Source organism: Protopterus annectens, chromosome 1.part1, assembly GCF_019279795.1.
Source record: "Protopterus annectens isolate FY-2018-M chromosome 1.part1, PAN1.0, whole genome shotgun sequence".
Classification (NCBI taxonomy): Eukaryota; Metazoa; Chordata; order Ceratodontiformes; family Protopteridae; genus Protopterus; species Protopterus annectens.
This window is the reverse complement of record NC_056726.1, coordinates 1,211,730,056-1,211,749,914: the sequence shown is the minus strand read 5'-3', so window position 1 is coordinate 1,211,749,914 and position 19,859 is coordinate 1,211,730,056. Positions and strand designations below refer to the sequence as shown.

Here is a 19,859-nt window from a genome sequence, read left to right as displayed (position 1 = left end):
TCCGCTGGAAGCGTGCCACGCCGGGGCGTCCAGGGCCACGTCCACGTGGCCTGCTCTGTCCTGGTGTGGTGGTGTAGCAGCTGCACTGCTGCTGCTACCAGCACTGGGTGGGTGGGCATGGGAGGTGGCACGCACACGCTGACCTGCACCAAGTGGTGTTGCTGGCCTACGCCCATGTGCCCTATGCCTCACCCCTACCTGGTGTTCCTGCACGGACAGCCCACGCTCAAGGATGGCCATGCCTCGGTCGAGGATACCAGCCATCTCACCCAATCTCCTATCCAGAACATCGGCAAGATGCTGTTGGGCATTCGCCAATGCCTGGATGTTGTCATTCAAGGAACGGATTGCAGACCTCTGCAGCCTCTGCCCTTCCTGGTTCTGCCATTCGGCACATGCCTGCGCCGCCATTACAGTCTGGAACATGCGTCTGGTTATACCAGCTGCTGCACCCTGTATGGCAGGTGTATGTCTAGCGGTGCTCCCCCTACGAGCAGCACCTGCCACATGCCTGCGTGGCACTGCACCAGTCATTACACTGGCAACATCGTGTGTAACCACACCTTCTGCAGCCACCACACATTCCTGCTCGATGCCAACAGACGCTGACTGACCGTCATCTATGGGCAATGGTGTTGGGGTATGTGTCGGCATCTGAACCGTGTTCAGGGATGAAGGGGACGTAAGTGTGATGTTATCCGATGGCACAGTGTGTGCCTGTGATGACCCTGCCTGTGCCTCATGCACATGGTCATCACCACTAGTATCTGTGGGGACACTAGCATCAGCTGGACCGCAGGAGGGGAACTCACCTACAGCACCTGTCAATACAAAGGCATACCGTCAGTTACAATACACACACACACACACACACACACACACACACACACACACACACACACACACAGACATCATGCATGTGATATTGCAGGTGGCATGCAGCATTCACACGCCACAGACCAGTGAATGTAGACCACACATTCCTAGTGGCAGTATGCACACTGCCCTGGTGGGAACAGTACAACAGGCAGGTGTCTTTTAGTAGGCATGCAGTACACACATTCATGGTAGTTTGCATGCATCACCGTGATACACCGTGTGGCCGCGGGCGAGTTGGGAGTACACATGTCTGCCGACACTATGTCATGTACACGCAAACATGTGTGGTATCATGTGGACATGTGACGATGGTGTCCCACCGCATGCACCACATCACAATGGCTGTCATGGTGCAGTGTTATGTGTACAGTCTACAGATACACTGTATGGGTAACAGGGATGTCTGTGCAGGTGCGGTTGGTGTGAGCTGTGTACATAGCTGTACAGTGTGGAGGCGGGCACTGTGCCACTGCACAGTAGCAGGACACAGTTATGTTTCTGTGTGATCGTGACCTGGGCGCATTACATTGCCATGTCTGTCAGTCAGTTAAGCCGCTCAGCAGCACATATGTGGTGGATATTGGAGGCACCTGTGGTAGCTGTGGAGAGGCATTCCATGTCAGTGGTGTACTACATCGGATGTCCAGGAGGGCCACTACAGTGATGAGCCCACTATGTGTGTACAGGGTGCAACGGTGACTACCCACTGTGGATGTACTGTGTGGCAACATGCCTGTAGGTATCGACCATGGCCTTGTCTGTCTGGGTCATTGACAATTGTGTGTGGTGGACATCGTGCACATGGCCCTGTGGTGGCCCATGTGACATACAACCATAGTAGTGTAAGGTGTCACATTCCCTACAGATATGCAGACAGTGTGGATGTCTGCTATGTCGTGCATAGGTCATGTCATGGTGTGACAATGTTGCAGCCAGACATCCGTGCATGGGACATGGCATGTGCCATGTCTGCGTGCACCGATGCAGGGGCATAGGTCACATTGGTAACACCTGTGCTCTGGCAAGATCACAGCTCACTATGTGGTACTGTGTGCATACTGCAGAGGCATACCGATGCATACTACACATGCAGCCATTGTGGAACACCTACACCATTGTATGCATAGCTGAATGCAAAGTGACACACCAATTGGTTGTGTGGTGTCATGCCACTCTACGCTAACGGTTGTATCTACTGTACATGGGTGGTGTGTGTGTCGGGTGGTGCAACCTGTATACCGTGACTGGGGCACACACAGGTGTGCATGTCATGCCTGGACACATGGGGAATATCAATACACCATATCATGCCTTTGACTAGCAACAGACTTACCTGCAACAGACCCTTGTGTTTGCGACACGCCAGACGTACCTGTAAAGGGATGACACAAAGGTATACACATTATCCATTACTATCGCCACAGTCAGCAGTGTGCATGTCACATCATGCGTCTGTGAGTTAGCATGTGCTATGCACATGTCTGCTAACACAACATAGCATACTGTAGTATCGTCTTGTGTGGCCATATACCTGGCATGTATGGCTATATTATGTGTTGTACTATGACACCCACCCCGTCACTTATCATACAAACATGCAACCCTGACTTACCATGCAGCTCCAAGCTCATAGTTCGGGAGACACCCACCTCCACGATGGACACATGGGTTTCTGCGTGTTGTTCTGTGGGTGTCCCCAGACTGGCCAGGAGCTCCTCCATGGCTGTGAGTGGGGGCTGGGTTGGTGGCCCACCACCTGTCCCACGTTGTTGTCTGGCGATTGCAGCGGCACGCTGTTTTGCATGCCGGATCAGGTCTGTGCAGTGCCTGCGGATCTGCTGATAAGTGCGGTTGCATCCGCCCAGGCTGTTCACCCTCCTGCACATCTCCTCCCACATCTCCTGTCGTTCCTGTGCCTGCTGTGGCACATGACTAAATAACATGTTATGATTACTATGGAGGTATGGTATGATCACCTCCTCCTCCTGTCCACTGAATGCAGGAAGCTGGGATCGTGGCATTATCTGTAAGACATAATGATGGTGGCAGGTCACATTTACACTGCTGTGCTGGCATACTGTTGGAGATACATTGCTATGACAAGTACGACATCTGCACAGTAATCTGTGAAAGGCATCGTGGCAGTGACACAGCCGATGTGTTGGCTTCACACCATTGAGCAGTGTGTGTCACATCATATCTGTTTGCCACCCCATCACCATGTAGATGTTAGCCAGCTGTGGACATGTGTACCTGGCTGCACCTGTGTCCATATCACTGGCATAGGTCCCCATGTGACGTCGGTGCTGCTGTTCACCTGGACGCTGTGTATATGTCAGTACACATCACGTCTGTAGCCATTGTGAACGTCAGCAGTGGCACTGTACACATACACATGGACACCTGCACATGCATGTGTCGTGCCATGTACATCCACACAGCACTGTACGGGTGTCGGACAACTTGCCACAGCTCACCTGTGTTGCACATGTGATAGACATAGGGCAATGTGTAACCATGACACATTAGCAGGACAGGCCATGCATAGCATGTACACACACACATTGTCCAAAGCATCACACAGCACCTGTGACACCACAGGGTGCATCACCACCACATTACTGCTGTGTATGGTTGATAGTGAGAGTGCCTTTTGTCCATTGCACCATGTAGGACTGTGATAGCTCATGCAGCCTTGCTGGGCAGGTCTGCATGGTATGGCAGGGTATGCCACATACATGGCACTGGGTTGTGATCCACCTGGAGGTTTACGATATTGGCAGGGTGGCTGTCCATTCCATATGTCAGTGCTATGTGTATATGGACATTCAACATGTCTATCGCCATGGTGTGGACACTGGCCTCAGCCGAGGTATGCTGCGCTGCTTGCTGAGGGTGTGTCTGGTGCATGCAGGTATCACACATCCATGCATACACTGTAAACCTGGCAGGTGCTATGTGCTGGGATATTGATCAACACAGTGCTGTATGTGGACACACACCGCTATCCCGTGCACATGGATGGTTGCCTGCACTGATGTGGGTACCACATATGTGTACATCCAGTGCCTGCTGCCACCCCATGTCTGCTGCTGCACTACACACCGCCATCCCTCCCTCTGTGAATGTGGTGTTGGGCACAGCATAGGTATCCATGTATGGGGACAGGGATGTTCACATAGCAGGGTCACTGATGGTATAGTCGATCAGACCATATGCGTATGACGCACCCCTCACATATGACACATTCATATTGTTGTTCACAACGGTGACACAGCTATATTGCTATGCGGACATTCACAGCCATACATACACAGATGCATGCGTCCATCTGTGGCATGGCCTGGACTATTGGTGTGGTTCGGCACATTACATGTTTGACTGCAGCTGGCACAGACCTACTGTGCACATGTCTACAGTAAGCCTGTTCTACAGTAGGCATCTGTGATGTGCTGTGCACATGTCATATCTGCACATATGGTTGGTGTCCATCGGTCCATGGGCCAGTGGTGGGACACACAGGGATGTTGCTGAACATATATGCATGCAACCCTGTACAGCTGTAACACTAGCCTCTCAGATGGTCATGTGTGGTGGACGTGAACACCGTACACACACATGTGGTTGTGGCCTGCCGGCCATACCCATCTCCTCCTGTGGGTTGCTATCATCCCACACACTCCTTGTCTTGTATGTACAGGCTATGGACCTATGTGGGGCTTGTGTGCATGCAATACGATACTATATGCCTTTGCACCCATCACAGACAATGTCACACAGGTACACCGGCAGCTGTACACATCGCAGCTTGTTGTCAGCCGTCACATGTGGTACACATAACACATCTCCTGTGGGACATGGTCATTTATGGGCATGTCCAGTAGTCACATACCACAGCTACCCCTACATGACGGCTATGCAGGACATGTGTGTGTACAGCTACTGTGACATGTACGAGCAATGCCCCTACCTACATCACATGGTACTACCTGTGGAGTATGTGTGTCTGCATCCATGCTATGGCCATAGATGACAATTGTACATCAATATGTGCAACATACCTCATTGGGGGTTGTCATGTGCACATGTTCCATGTGTCAATGCATTGTTTGTGTCTGTTGGGCAGTCATTGTTGTGCATGGTTTACATGGCTGACATAGCGTACTGTGTCTGATTCCAGGTACTTCATTGGGCTACCAGCATTGTACATTTCTACAGCACATTCCAGCCATCATGTAGCCAGCTTAGATGACAGTGGGAGGTGTTCCGCCATGTGCACATATGTCACACAGGAGGTGACTGACACACATTGTCAGGACTGGGTTCTGACTGCTGTGGATGTGTGTACTGGTGTTGACAACCATGACTGCACCAGATGGTGTCTTCTGGATGTGTAACATTCACAACACACACCTACATTCACATAGCAGCACATCGTCCACGACAATGGACATTCCTGCATGAACACTGTGTACGGTATGTCTGTATGACCACTGCATATATCACTAGTAGCCACCAGCATGGCTGCCTACAACAGCAGTGTGTATCCTGTGCAAACATGGGTTACATCAGTCACAACACACCTGTGTCAGATGGCCCTGTAGTGGATGACAGTGCAGTTCCATTCATCATGTAACAGTATACATCATGCACCAGTATGTTGCAGACATGTGAACGGCTGTGCTACTCGACATATGCACACATGACACATCACCTGGTACACCATGTCTGCCTTGCCACCTGCTATTGTGACCACCCTGTGATGACATTGTACGGCCCACATGGACTGGGACATGTGATGGCTCAATGGTGAATTAACCCTCCAGGTGTGTGTCTAGCCAGGTGTCCAGTAGCCAGTGGTCTGCACACAGGGATAGTGTACATTGGCCTACTCTGTCACTGGGACTGTTGACTATGGTCATACTGTAGTTATGCAGGCATGTGGTGTTTGTCCAGTCTGATAGTCGTGTTCAACCACACTACCGTGGCACACATGACCTGTGGACATCTGCCTAAGGTGTGCAGCCCACATGTACATCTTCACATGCTATGCTGCCTGTGCAGCGGTGTCACATGTCTGTCTCCGGCAGGGCTGTCACAGGTAGGCACAGCATGCAGTGATGTGTGACAATGCTTACACCCTCCACTGTGCTGTACACAAGCACTGCACACACAGTACAGCACACATGTCATTTATCTGCAGTGCCTGGGACCTGCCTCCATGCCCTACGGCACACCTGCCAGTCCAGATTGTACACAGATCATACCTCCCAGGCACATACCTGGACTGCAGCACACACGGGTGGGTGGTTCCCACACCATGCAGTGATTTACACACATACTGTATATTCCCAAGACACATTGCATCATAGGTAATCCATGTTCAGATACCCATGTTCGTGACCGCTACGCACATTGTGACACGCGACAGTGAATACACTGTACACCACAGGTTACATGCCGGTCGTGTTGGCATACTGTACATTGCACCTAGGACAGTTGCTACTGCTATGTATTGACAGCAACACGCCCTTCCCTAGTATGGACTCCCATGTACCCACACATGCTTGGCCATGCAGTACGCATAGCTGGGTGACACATTACACGACACATACCATACCTACACTACCATGTGTCTGTGTGCTAGGCCTACACACATCCCCCCTCTGTTTGCTGAACATCCATGCTTCTCATCCCTGCTAGCCACACCCTAAACACACAACCATAGCAGCATGCATGGTACATACACTCTACAGCCGTTATTACTGACATCCACTGACAGAGGTAGTTGATGGCATGGCACCCGTCGATGGACAGTCTATGTGCCTATACCAACACTGATCACAGTGCACTTCTGCTACATTTACACACTGGTAGGGACCATGCTATTCCACACAGAGACATGGTGGTACTGGCATTTTCACAGACGCCACAGTGGTATTCCTGTTCCATGCACACGTGCTGTATGGGCACATGTGCAGGCTGTTGCACGGTAGTTATGTTCACCTGTGTGTGGTGTGTCACTTGACAGTCATGGTGTGTCCTCATGGTGCATGACATACTCCACAGCTAGCTACCTACACATGACTGCCAGACATTGCAGTGTGGGCCCTCACGCAGTGTGGTGGTATGTCTCTGCTGTTTGACTACATCCACATTCAATGCGGCATACCACAGTCATGCAGGCATTGCCAACACAGATGTTGCTGGCATCGTGCCTGCCAGTGGGGTACCTACCAACACTACACACTCTCACTCACTACAGGGTTCCAATCCTTGGCTGGACATTGTATTAACCCTGTGGACACATACATAGTACTGCCATGCACATGTTATGTCCGGGAACACAGTCCCAATGTCACCTCAGATCGCCATAGTTGTTGTATCCCGCCAACCTGGCTGTTACATGTCTCTGCAGCAGCACACTGCAGTGACTGCTAGCCCATTCATGTATGTTGTGTACCCTGACCACCACACTACCACATCTATCACACTACACATGGGTGGTACTGCATTGCACGTATGGGGCTGCATTTCTACACCCATGACTGGGCCATTCAGTATGGCACTGGGCCACATCTTGACATACATGCTTCACACACTCATTGACTACCTGCATGCCTTTACTGGCACCCTTGTTGGGCTTATGTGTGCCACAGCACACCACATCCCATGCTGGCCACCTGTCATACTATTGCATGGGTGGTTGGGGTGGTACAGAGGGTATCACATCAGACATGATCCGCTCTTTGCCCTTCAGCACCATTCCACTCTATGCTATTGCCAATGTACACATCCAGCATCACATCGTACCCTATGTCTCGGGATGTTACGCCATGTGCCTCCTGTACAGGTCACACAGTGGTGCAGGCATATCATGCTAACTACAACAAGTCACGGACGTGTGACATTGCACAGTCCTCAGACATGTGGCCCCTCATGCTCAGTATATGCATATGTACACTACCTGCTGTCACACAGTATTGTCCATGCCTACATATACCACATCTACATACCTGGCAGCATTCTAGCTCATCCTACTCATATTGCTAACACCCATACAGGTGTCAGTGTGGCAGATATATCATGTAGATATCATTGCATCAGTTACATCACACATAGTGCATACACATCACCTTTGCATACTGTCAGTCATGCGGTGTGTATCACATGGATACTGTCCCTATACAGGCATATCACGTTGTACATGGTTGATGTACACACACATGCCCCACATGGTGCTGTGGTTGCCATATTTCACCATGGCGTGGGTACACATGTGCAGGACCACGCATTTCTGGACCGTATGTCTAGCTGATACCTTGGGTGCCCTTGTACCTGTGCCATACACACATGTACACGCGGGCAGTGTTACAATAACACGTGTGGTGTACCTTACACAATGGATACAACGTTACATGTCTCAGTATAGTCATGCTGTGATCTCTACCTGGCTCAGACAGTTTACATATGCAAATGACAGTCATGTAACACATCTGTACTCACCTGCATGCCACTAACACAGGGGTGTAATCTACTCTGCCATGGGCCATGTTCTCCACAGTACTGATGCATGTAGTACTCCTACATGGCGTTTGCAGTGGGCAGGGTGGGAGGAGCAGTCCTGCATGTGTGCACACATGCCACATTGCTCGGCCCGGGCGTCTGTGACATCCACAGACTGGACACACACCGTGCTGTGGGACATAGGTCCTGTGCACATCCCACAGGGGCACACTGTGTCACTAGTCATGTGATAGCTCCCTTGCTGGTAGGGTGACACAGACCCATGGTACCACCACAGCGGACGTACTGTATAGACATAACAGTTGACATCCACTTCTGCATTCAGTGGACACTACCATGGGGGGGGTGTCACTACTGTGTACATTGCACACGTGTTTACACGGCCCTGCTGGACATCATTGTGACACACATTGCACCTGCTACGGAACGTTTGGACATGGTTACTTGCTGTTCCCTCCATTTCGGGTAACTATTCTGCTACTACATTGTCCCATATGTGCAGGCCATACATATCTTGTTTATGTACATAACATTAGGCCATCCCTCCATCATGCATGCTATGCCTGTGATACTGTCTATGATTTCTGAACATATCCATCATGACAGCTTTGCATTACACATAATTGACATAGTCACCCCTACTGCGTGGGATACATGCACGTCGTGCGCACATTCCGTATGACATCGACGGTATATGCCCATGCACATGTGTGCTGTGACACTGTACATACATGTCCTATCCCCTGCTGTGGCACTTCATTGTTGGATATCCACTGCCAGCATCAGCGTGGGTGGTGGCATTGTTCTGTGTTTGAAACCCCTATGGCAGACCTGGGGTAGGGTTACCACCTGTGCCACTTTGCAAGGGACAGTCCCTCTTTGGGCAGTTGTGTCCTGACAAAACATATTACAAATGGCAAATGTCCTGAGATTGTAGGACATAATTATGTCCCATTTTTATGTACGAGTTGCATAACATAGTTATTTATGTATGTAAATTCCTAAATGTTACAAGACACACAATAAGCAACTAAACTGCTACAAGACTACGCTTTTATTTAGGCAAAAGAGTACAGTTCTACCCTTTGTACTGACCATGGGTATGTGTCCACCTGTAACATCTGATGTGTGTCCCGAAAATGTCCCACTTTGGCCATTTGAGAAGGTGGCAGGCCTAACCTGGGGTTATCCGGTGTGTACATGTTGTCCCACTGCTGCGCACACGTTGTCCACAGTCGTTGGTATGCTGCGTGGCTTAGCATTACATAACCAACTTTCACCACTCTCTGCCTGATGGACAGGTATCTTTACCTACACACACCGTTCACATACTGTACAGATTCGTCATACGTATCATGCGTTACACAACAGTACATGTCGTGGGTTCGACATACCTTTCCGCCTTTGGTTCTGTATTCGCCAGTACTTGCTTGCTACTCCTTCTTTTGTATTCGTATTTGTTCGGTATGAACATACGGTTTGAATATCCAGGAGTCTTCCTTATATTCGCCGTCACCTGAGGCATGTGGGTTAATCACGCCAATAGCTATTCCTCGGTGTGTACTTATGCATATCACCGGTGATCCCCTCCTTTCGCGTTACTGGCGTCGGCACTAGGCCATGGTTCATTCCTCGTGTGGCCGTTGGTTATTTGCAATACCTTCGTGAGGATGGTATGTATTGTATCATGTTTGTGTGACTGCATCCGCTATGTGTGGTGTCAGGTACATTTCGCTGTGGTGTTAGCCGTGGATTGTGTGTGTTGGGTATGGAATTCTGTTCGACATGTGGGTCTCCGTGTCCTGGTGGCATCTGTCGATGGCGTTGTGCATTCAGATGTGTAACATAGCTGTTATATTCCTGTACACAACGGATACATGGATGCATCAGCTGCTGCTACTGTTTCCCACACGGCTTGTTGTGGGTATGCCGCTGTCATTGACTGCCTGTATGTTTTTGCTACGGTTTTAGCTGTTATCCCTTTGATATGTGCGATGGGGTATATCTGCGGATGTGGGTGACGGTGCGGTGTGAGTCTTGCATTTATACATACAAGATATGCTTGTGTGTGTGCTCCATCCCTGCTTGGGGAGCTGCAGGTTACCTGTCTGTTGTTCCGGGAATGTTTGTTTTGTTGATGTCGTGTGGTGTCGGTATCGCCTGCATGTGTGCTTCCTGCACGTATTCCTCCTTCACATCGGTTATATATCTGCGGATGTTCGTCCGTGCCTACTATCCATTGGCATTTTGTCACTGATAGTTACGGTGATTGTGGTCCTATACTTGGGACGGCCTGTATGCTACCGGTAACCTCCTATTCGTGTGCCGCTTGCTTACTTAACGGTCGTGGAACACACAGCGGTATTTACGGGACCGTAAGTGTTCACGATCGGTGCCAGGATAGCACATTCGTATTTTCGCTGTACATGCCTGATGCTGTGTAACGTTGCCGACGGATCGTGTTGAGTCTACCTTATGGCCGCCATACATACGGTCATGGTTTGTACATGCGTCCTTTGCATCTCCTGTTGGCTATGTCCCTGTGGTACATTCTGGGACATTTCCGCTTTGCATCGTTTTACGTCGCCACGTGCATAGCCACTGAGGAGATGTCAGTACTACTTTGTGGGTACTGCTGTACATACGCCTATGGTTCCTGTACTGTATGCCTCGCGTTATTACACTCCGCCTGTGACATGTCATCTACATACACATTTCACAGTGGCACACACATTACACACACACAGCGGAACACACGACAACCTCACCTCACACATACACATATTGCCGCCATGGCTCTCAACCTTCTATTTCCAAACTGAGGGACACACACATTAGTAATGTGAAACAAATGGGCATAATGTGGAACACATAGTAATGGCATAGTGACAACTTCAGCTAGGTAGGTCATAGGATGATTATAATATGCTGATTTACTTACAGTGAAGAACCTTTAATGAATTACTATGATTAAATTCTATTTACCAGGATGTCATTTATATACATTCCTAACAATGGATGTTTGACAGACATTTTCAATGTGGAACTTTGAGGAACTGCGAGGAACATGAACTGTTTTACACCCCAAATGAGTCGTTCCTCATAATGTCGTACACTTCACTGGTATGCTTGCCGCCGCACCAACGGTTGAACACAATACCTACGTTGGCGCATCGCGGCGGTGTGTATCTCCGCACTCATATCCTATGGATATGACACGCATATCCGTTACTGTACCGTGGACTGGTGATCATCCCGACACGCGGATATGTATTGATGCAGGTTGACATTTCCATGGCTGGCGTTACCTGCTCTGCCCACCCTCCCGATGATCGGGTTGTCGGTCACTATGTTTACTATGTGGAGATTTCGTCCTACTTATCTGTGAACTTGCATCCCTGGGTTCCATATTACCCTGTTGTACTTTATATCTGTGTATGCGTACATATATTTCTACATGTGTACTGATATCTATTTCCGTATCTGTGTATGCACATGAGTACATATGTGGTCGACTTGCGGCGATAGTGGCAGCATCTGCCGTGTGCTGTAGAACCAGCATGCGGTGAGGTGTTGGCGTTCCATGCTCTGCTGGCTATTGGGTGTGCAGTGTTTGGGCGGTGCCTTTGTTGGAGTCACACATACGTCTGCACATACGGTACACATTACGGGCGGACATGTTTGTGTGGCGTCCATTTTACTGTGTGTGCAGGTCAGGAGGTGTCAGTCCATGGGGCCTACACTGTCAAAGTATGTGCTATGCGTTCCCTCTTTGCCAGGGCGTAGGCATATTGGGTACGCCTCTGTCTACCTACTGGGGCTGGCTCAGTGTGTCCATGGCGCTGAACGCCCTGTGCCTGTGCTTGCCCTGGCAGTTGTGGCGGGCTTGGTGGGCCTCAGCATTATGTCCCTGCAGCAGCTGTTTCCGCAGAATCATATTGTGTAGCATACAACATACTATGAATATGTGGGCACTTGTGCCTGGAGAGTACTGCAAGGCTCCAACGGATGTATCCAAGCACCGGAACCGTGATTTCAACATCCCAAACACACGCTCTATGATTATTCTTGTTTGTGCGTGTGCCTCATTATGGCGTTCTTGCATGTGTGTGTGTGCATTTCTGATGGGTGTCATCAACCACGGCTCCAGTGCGTAGCCAGCATCCCCCACAAGGTGACCTTGTGTGATGTCCCCCCTGGCGAATACCTGATACAGCTGTGAGGCATGCCAGATATGGGAGTCGTGGTAGCTTCCAGGGCTGCCAGCACACACATCCATGATAATGCCCTGCGCATTGCACACGACCTGGCAATTGATGGAGGGGTATCCCTTGCGGTTTATGTAGCGTCTACCCTGCTCCCCGGGTGGTGACTTAATTTCTATGTGCGTACAGTCTATCGCACCCAGTACCTCCAGGTATTGTGCCACACAGTGGAAGCGGCGCATATTGCTTGCCAACTCCTCCTGAGATCTGGGGAAATATATGTGCTCATGGGCATGTGGTAACATGGCATCCAGGAACTGGTGTAGTACCCTGGATGCTGATGCCTGTGAGATGCCCATTATGTCCCCGGTTGGCCTTTGAAAGGTACCTGTAGCCAGTATTCGCAAGCTCACACATACCTTTGTGTCCACTGGGATGGGCTCCCCTCTGTTGTCTCTTGTTCTCAGGCGTGGCCGGCACAGCTCCACTATTTGCTGTAACGTGTCCCTGTCCACCCTGTAGCACTCTGCTATCTCCAGGTCTCGCAGCCCCTGGTAGGTCACCCTTGGTCTGAACACTCTCCTTCTCCTGTGAGGCCTACGGTAGTTGTCGGCACCATCCTCCGCAACTCCGTCTGTCTGTGCCACATACCTATGCATCACGGCCACGGCGGCACCCAGCATATACATATTAAAAGTTCCCCATCTGTTTACACCCTACGGTGCGGCATTTGGGAAATCGCGCTGTGTGTTGTGTGCATTCACACTTAATACTGTTGTGCTGTATACCCGGTGATGTCATTGGGTGTGTCTGTGCAGCCGTATCCATGGATTATTTCCGTTGTTTTACGGTTGCTACTGCAACGGTATTGCCTTTAGTGTTACATTACAGTTGCCTGCATTGCCTTGGCTTTGCATCTTACATTACTGCATCCTGCAGGCACATGGCATATGATGCATTTTATCTGCAGCCGCAGTTATGCTACCTCTGTACTTGGCTGTGCTATTTCGGTTCTTTGCTCTTTGCATTTCTACTACATCCCCTACTATCTTTGCATTCATATGCCTCCCCTTTCCCGTTATGCAGGGGTCTGCATGCAGAGTTACCAGCTGCTGCCGTTTGCCCTTCCTGGATTGATTGGTGTTGATTGCTCATTACGGCTCCGTTTACACTGCTTCCGCATTTCCTCATATTCTCCGCATTACCTTCCTATATCCGTGGTTGTTGACGGGGAGGCCGTCACATGACTGGTTTGGGGAACATAGTCATCCTCGTGCACATGCATCTGTGCGCGCATTATGTACTCTCAGCGCATCTATTTCCTCACACGCCAGTCCTGATGCTGTGATGTGCATTGTACAGCCCAGATTTGCTGACCTCCAATATCCTTCCTCCTACGGTGGCACACCCCTCTGTGGTTGACATGTATCTCGTGTAGGCCACTCCTCGGTGTAGTACCGCTACGCCGTTTGCTCCATCCTTACACCAGCGCCGTTTTTGCGATTCACTATTATCTGCCTCATTTGCATGGAATTGACTACTAATACATGGTTACGGCGCCGAACACCGCCACCACTCCTTGACAACCATTGCGCTGGGGTTGAAGCTTTACATACATACTATGGTGTGTGGTGGCTGTGCAGCTGATGTGTGTTATACTGCTCTTTTAGGACATTGTCATATTATTTCATTGCTTTGCAACTTCTGTGCACATATCCCGGGGGTCTGCTGTTCTTTCTACGTACGTGCCATTTATGTCATTTTTTACATTTTGTGCATATTTTCTTTGGACATTCTTGGTGCCTTTCCACATTGGCATATTGCACCTGTATGATACCTGACTTTGACAGCCTTCCGTTACTCCTCGGTCATGTTTGGGTAAATGTAAACCGTTTTTTTTGGTTTACATTGCCGTGCCCTTACGCTACGCCTGCGCCACTTCGTGGATCGCTATTTGCCTTCATTTGCATGGTGCAATACCGCACGCAGTGTGTTTTGCATACCTACGCCGGGGGCGGAGACGGTCCGGCGCACGCCGGTAGTGCACGTGGAATTCATTCATACCTGAATCGCTCAGCAGCCATATTTGGCGTTATAACGCCGACGCTATGCTGGCGCCTGGTGCAAGGTTCATGAATCCCGGGGTACATATATATATATATATATATATATATATATATATATAAAATGGCTAGAACTTCCAAATCTTCTTACCTATGACCAACTATGCTTCAATTATATAATCTTCCATAATCCAAACAACTGTCCTGCTCTCAAACACCTCGCCCAACCTCACTCTAGTAGTAGATCCCTAAGATCTACCAACAAGACGTATCTAAAAGTTACCAAATCAAATAATAGCTATGGTGACTACTTGTTCTCTAACCAGATTTCCAAAAGCTGGAATGCCCTACCCCAAATTATACTCAATAATTCCAACACTTCCAAATTTAAACAACTACTGAAGGAACACCTTACCAACAACTGGCTGTACACATGTACTAAACCTGCTGAAACCTCACTCCTTACCTCTAACCCTTCTACTATACATATGTATCCTCCACCACTTCCATCTTTCTTTCTTACTAGCAATAAGTAGTCATGATCTCATCTGTTTCCAATGTACTCTGCTCCTTACATCTTGTTTTCTCTCCTGTGCATCTTCCTCCATGTTTACTTGATGCATGTTATTCATGTTATCAACACACACACACACACACACACACACACACACACACACACACACACACACAAGCATACTCATATACAAACACACATGCTTGCACACACACACACACACACACACACACACACACACACACACACACACACATAAAAGCATACTTGTATACAAACATACACAGACACACACACACACACACACACACACACACACACACACATACACAAGCATACTTGTATACAAACACACACACACACACACACACACACACACACACACACACACACACACACACACACACATACACACAAGCATACTCATATGCACACACATGCACATTTATATTCAAGATTACCCATATAACTAAAAAGATATTAAAGGCACATGTACAGTTTTGCATACAGGCACAGAAATGCACAAACATACTCAGACACACATGTACATGTATACATGCACAGATGCACAGACAAACAAAGACACACACACACACACACGCACACACACACGGCACGCACTTGCACATGCACATATGGGAGAATGTATATTACGTTATCGAATTTTTAAAAGTTCGAACGTTATATGGTCGATCCCATATGATCGAACTTTTAAAAGTTTGAATGTTTCAATGGAGATCTCTGTACAGTGCAGAATGGGAAGATTTCCCTATCCTGCATTGTAGTGTGATCTCGGAGTTGGTATATTTAAAGACTGAGGGTATGGGGGGTGCAGGAGAGCTTAAAACGGTTAGGTAGATTTTTTTCTGTTGTTTATTTTTTTTTAGCTTTTTGAACTTAAAAGTTTGATCATATGGGTTCGACCATATGACATTCAAACTTTTAAAGATTTGATAATGTAATATACAACCACATAAAGGAAGATATAATTTTGCCAATCCATTATTGGTCGACAGCTACTATGTTTTGTGTGGCTTAACAATTGTTGATTGTAGCAGTGCAAAACCCTACTGCAATGGGGACTGGGACTGTGCCCTTTTACCACTGTTATGCAGTCTCAAGAGTTATTATATAAATGATAGTGATAGGGTGCAGGAGGCTTACATTTTGAAAACATGATTTTTTGTGTGTTTTAGACTCCATTGCCCTGTCTAGTAGCTTGATTGTTATATTGCTGGCAATTTCATAGCTGCTTTACTTTGTCATTTAAAGGAGATAACCCCCTTTTTGGATTTTACATGGAGTGACGGTGTCATGTAAACTGTCTCTATGTCTTTCTATTCAGACCAACATCCCCACTGTCTTCATCAGTCAGGCCCAGCTGTCTTAGGTTTTCTGTCAAGCAATCCATCCATCTGTTGTTCCTTCCTCTTATCTCTCTCTCTCTCTTTCTCTCTCCCATATCTGATTTAACACTGCTTTCCAGCATGTGATTTAACCACCATAATCTGTTCTTCTTGACCCTGTCTGGAACTGGGGCTAGTTTGGCTTGTGCTCTGATTTCATTTCTGCATCTGTCTTACAGTGTACATCCTACTACCCATTTCAGGCATTTCATCACCATCATCACCGCAAGCATCCTCAGCTGCAGTGCACCCCCCCAAACCACCCATATGTATATCATTTTTTTAATAAATAAATATGTATATATGTGTATATATATATATATATATATATATATATATATATATATATATATATATATATATACACACACACACACACACACACACACACACACACACATATATATATATAGATATATATATATATATATGTGTGTGTCTGTGTGTGTGTGTGTGTGTGTGTGTGTGTGTGTGTGTGTGTATAAATATATCTATATATATATATATATATATATATATATATATATATATGGGTCTACCTGATAATGTCGAAAGCTGAGAACGCCGACGATGAGAACACCGACATGAGAAGATCGAAAACTGAGATGACCGATGTATGAAAACCCCGATGCTGAGAACGCCGACATGTGAAAAGGCTGTGTAAGTATGCGGTATTGACAGACATTAGGGTGTGAGTAAGGTAAGTGTGCGATATTGACGAACTCTAGGGATAGGGGTGGGTTAAGTGAGTTAGGGTTAGGGCGCGGGTTAGGTAAGTGTGCGATAGTGATAGTCTTTGGGTTAGGGGCGGGTTAAGTGAGTTAGGGTTAGGGCGCGGATTAGGTGAGTGCGCGATAGTAACAGTCTTTGGATTAGGGGCGGGTTAAGTGAGTTAGGGTTAGGGCGTGGGTTAGGTGAGTGTGCGATAGTAACAGTCTTTGGGTTAGGGGCGGGTTAAGTGAGTTAGGGTTAGGGTGCGGGTAGGGTAAGTGTGCGGTAGTGTCGGACCTTAGGGTTAGGGTTTGGGTTACGATTAGTGCATGTATAGTTGTGTGTAATGTGTAGTTTACGTTTTGTGTGTCGGTGTTTTGGGTGTCGGTGTTATGGTGTTCGGTTTTGTGAGTTGTCGGTTTTGTGTGTTTTCGGTGTTTTGGTGTCAGTGTTTTGGGTGTCGGCTTTGTGGCGTGTCGGTGTTGTGATAGGGATCCATATATATACATATATATATATATATATATATATATAGAGAGAGAGAGAGAGAGAGAATATATAGGACAATGCTCTTGGGAATACATCAAAGGAGACAACTATCACTATTTGTGGAAGGAATAAGAACGATGGAAAAGTGGACTGACCAGGCAGGGTAAACAGGTCTTTCACAGAATTGTATAGCAAAAGGAATGCAACAGAGTAAACTAGAGAAAATTAACATCTCTGAGAGAGAACACTAATACATTGTGATTTCTTTAAAAAACTGACAGTAATGTACTTAACAATGACTGACTAGATCAGAAGTCAGATTTATATAGATAATGATAAGTAAAGTAATATGTTATAGATTAGAATTTAGTTTAGATTTGTAAGCTAGACAATTATAAATTCGAATTCAGGACCCATTAGTAACATTGCAGACTTCATAATTGTTGACTTTTGCCTTTCTCCTGCATCCCATGGCATATAATAGTTACTGCTGACCACAATGATTTGTATGACAGTGACTTATTAATGGACCCAAAATCTATAATAATCCTTCAAATGATTCTTTTGGTGTATTTGTTGTTTAAGAAACACTCCTCTTCATCTCATACAAACCAACATTTTAAAAATAAGGAACCAGATTAAATGGGTTTATATATGTGTGTGTGTGTGTGTGTGTGTGTGTGTGTGTGTGTGTGTGTGTGTGTGTGTGTGTGTGTGTGTGTGTGTGTGTGTGTGTGTGTGTGTGTTTGTGTGTGTGTGTGTATGCGTGTGTGTGTGTGTCCATGTGTTGGGGGGTGGATTTGATAACTCATTACCAGTTCATATATATGGTTAATTTTCTGACTGGTTTACAAATGAGGAGCCAGGACAAGAGGATGGTTTATTTCATAAATCTGCAATATAGTTGTCCCTCTGTTAGACATTACTGGTTATTTTAGCTACACAAAACACTTGACCTGATATCTCATACTTAGCAGTAAAGTTCTTGTTTAATAGGTACTATGTTTCTGCTTTCTCTTTAAAGTTTTAGTGATATCCCATAATTGTTTAGCTGAAAACATAAAGATATGATCAGAGTACTGTACCCACCATACAAAATATAGCACTGAATAGTAAATGTGAAAAGAAAACTATTTTGTAGATTAGCTGTTTTAATGTAAATACTACAATGACTATGCCAGTTTTAGCATAGTGCATATGCTGTGACTTTGTTTAATATAAGTGTGGATCTGATGCCCCAGTGCATTGGAATCTGTGCTCAGATCTTCAGATCTGTGTCCTCTGCTTTATATACCTGGCATGTTTTGTAAAACCTTAGTCATGTCTTCTTACAAGTTTGCTACACTAACCCGACCCATTTCTTACTTGTTTTGTAGGAGCAATGGGATCTCGCCTGTTGAGCACGGGAAGCTTATGTTCTGGAATTGTCGAAGTTGTTTCACAGTCATCCTGGGGAGTGCTGTCTGCAAACATCTGGGATAATAATATGGCAAATGTATTGTGCAAAGAAACTAATTGCGGTACTGTCCAAGCTATTCTAAATGTGACCAGCGCGGGCGAGGAATCTGGCAATATATGGTTGGGCAGCACATGTTCTGGCACTGAAAATAGCTTAGAGTCATGTGGTGCAATATCAAATTTTAGTGCTGGAACACAGGTTGCTGGTGTGGTGTGCTCCAAAACAGGTGACCTCAATATTTTATTATTTAACCATTTTGTGTTGTTATTTGTGCAGGTTTTCTGTAGGAACCTTAAATTTTGCTCAATCAAGCAAGCAAGCAACAGTCTTCTAGATTTCTGGCATCTGGTTATATGTGATGATACAAGAGAAGAGATATCCATCATAGATTATATTACCCTTTATATACATAGATAAAGAATTGAAGTGAAATAGGCTTGATGCAAGTCAAACAATGCAAACCGAAAGAAATAGTATTATTTTAAAGTCCAGAATTAATGCATGTAACATGCAGACAGTACAAAAAGTGGAATCCACAAGGTTTAACATAAAATGGGGAAAATGTACTCTTGTTTTTTCAGTTCCCTGTACACATTTTTAGGTTCT

At 46.9% G+C, this 19,859-nt stretch overlaps 1 protein-coding gene across 1 annotated transcript in view; it reads left to right on the top strand.

Moving 5' to 3' along the window:
• Positions 1 to 19,859, top strand: part of LOC122809287 (deleted in malignant brain tumors 1 protein-like) — a 471,120-nt gene that overhangs the window by 287,206 nt on the left and 164,055 nt on the right. Inside the window, exon 3 of the mRNA XM_044080667.1 lies at positions 19,171 to 19,479. Within this exon, the coding sequence (XP_043936602.1) occupies positions 19,171 to 19,479 (309 nt within the window). The remainder of the gene's footprint in view (positions 1 to 19,170; positions 19,480 to 19,859) is intronic.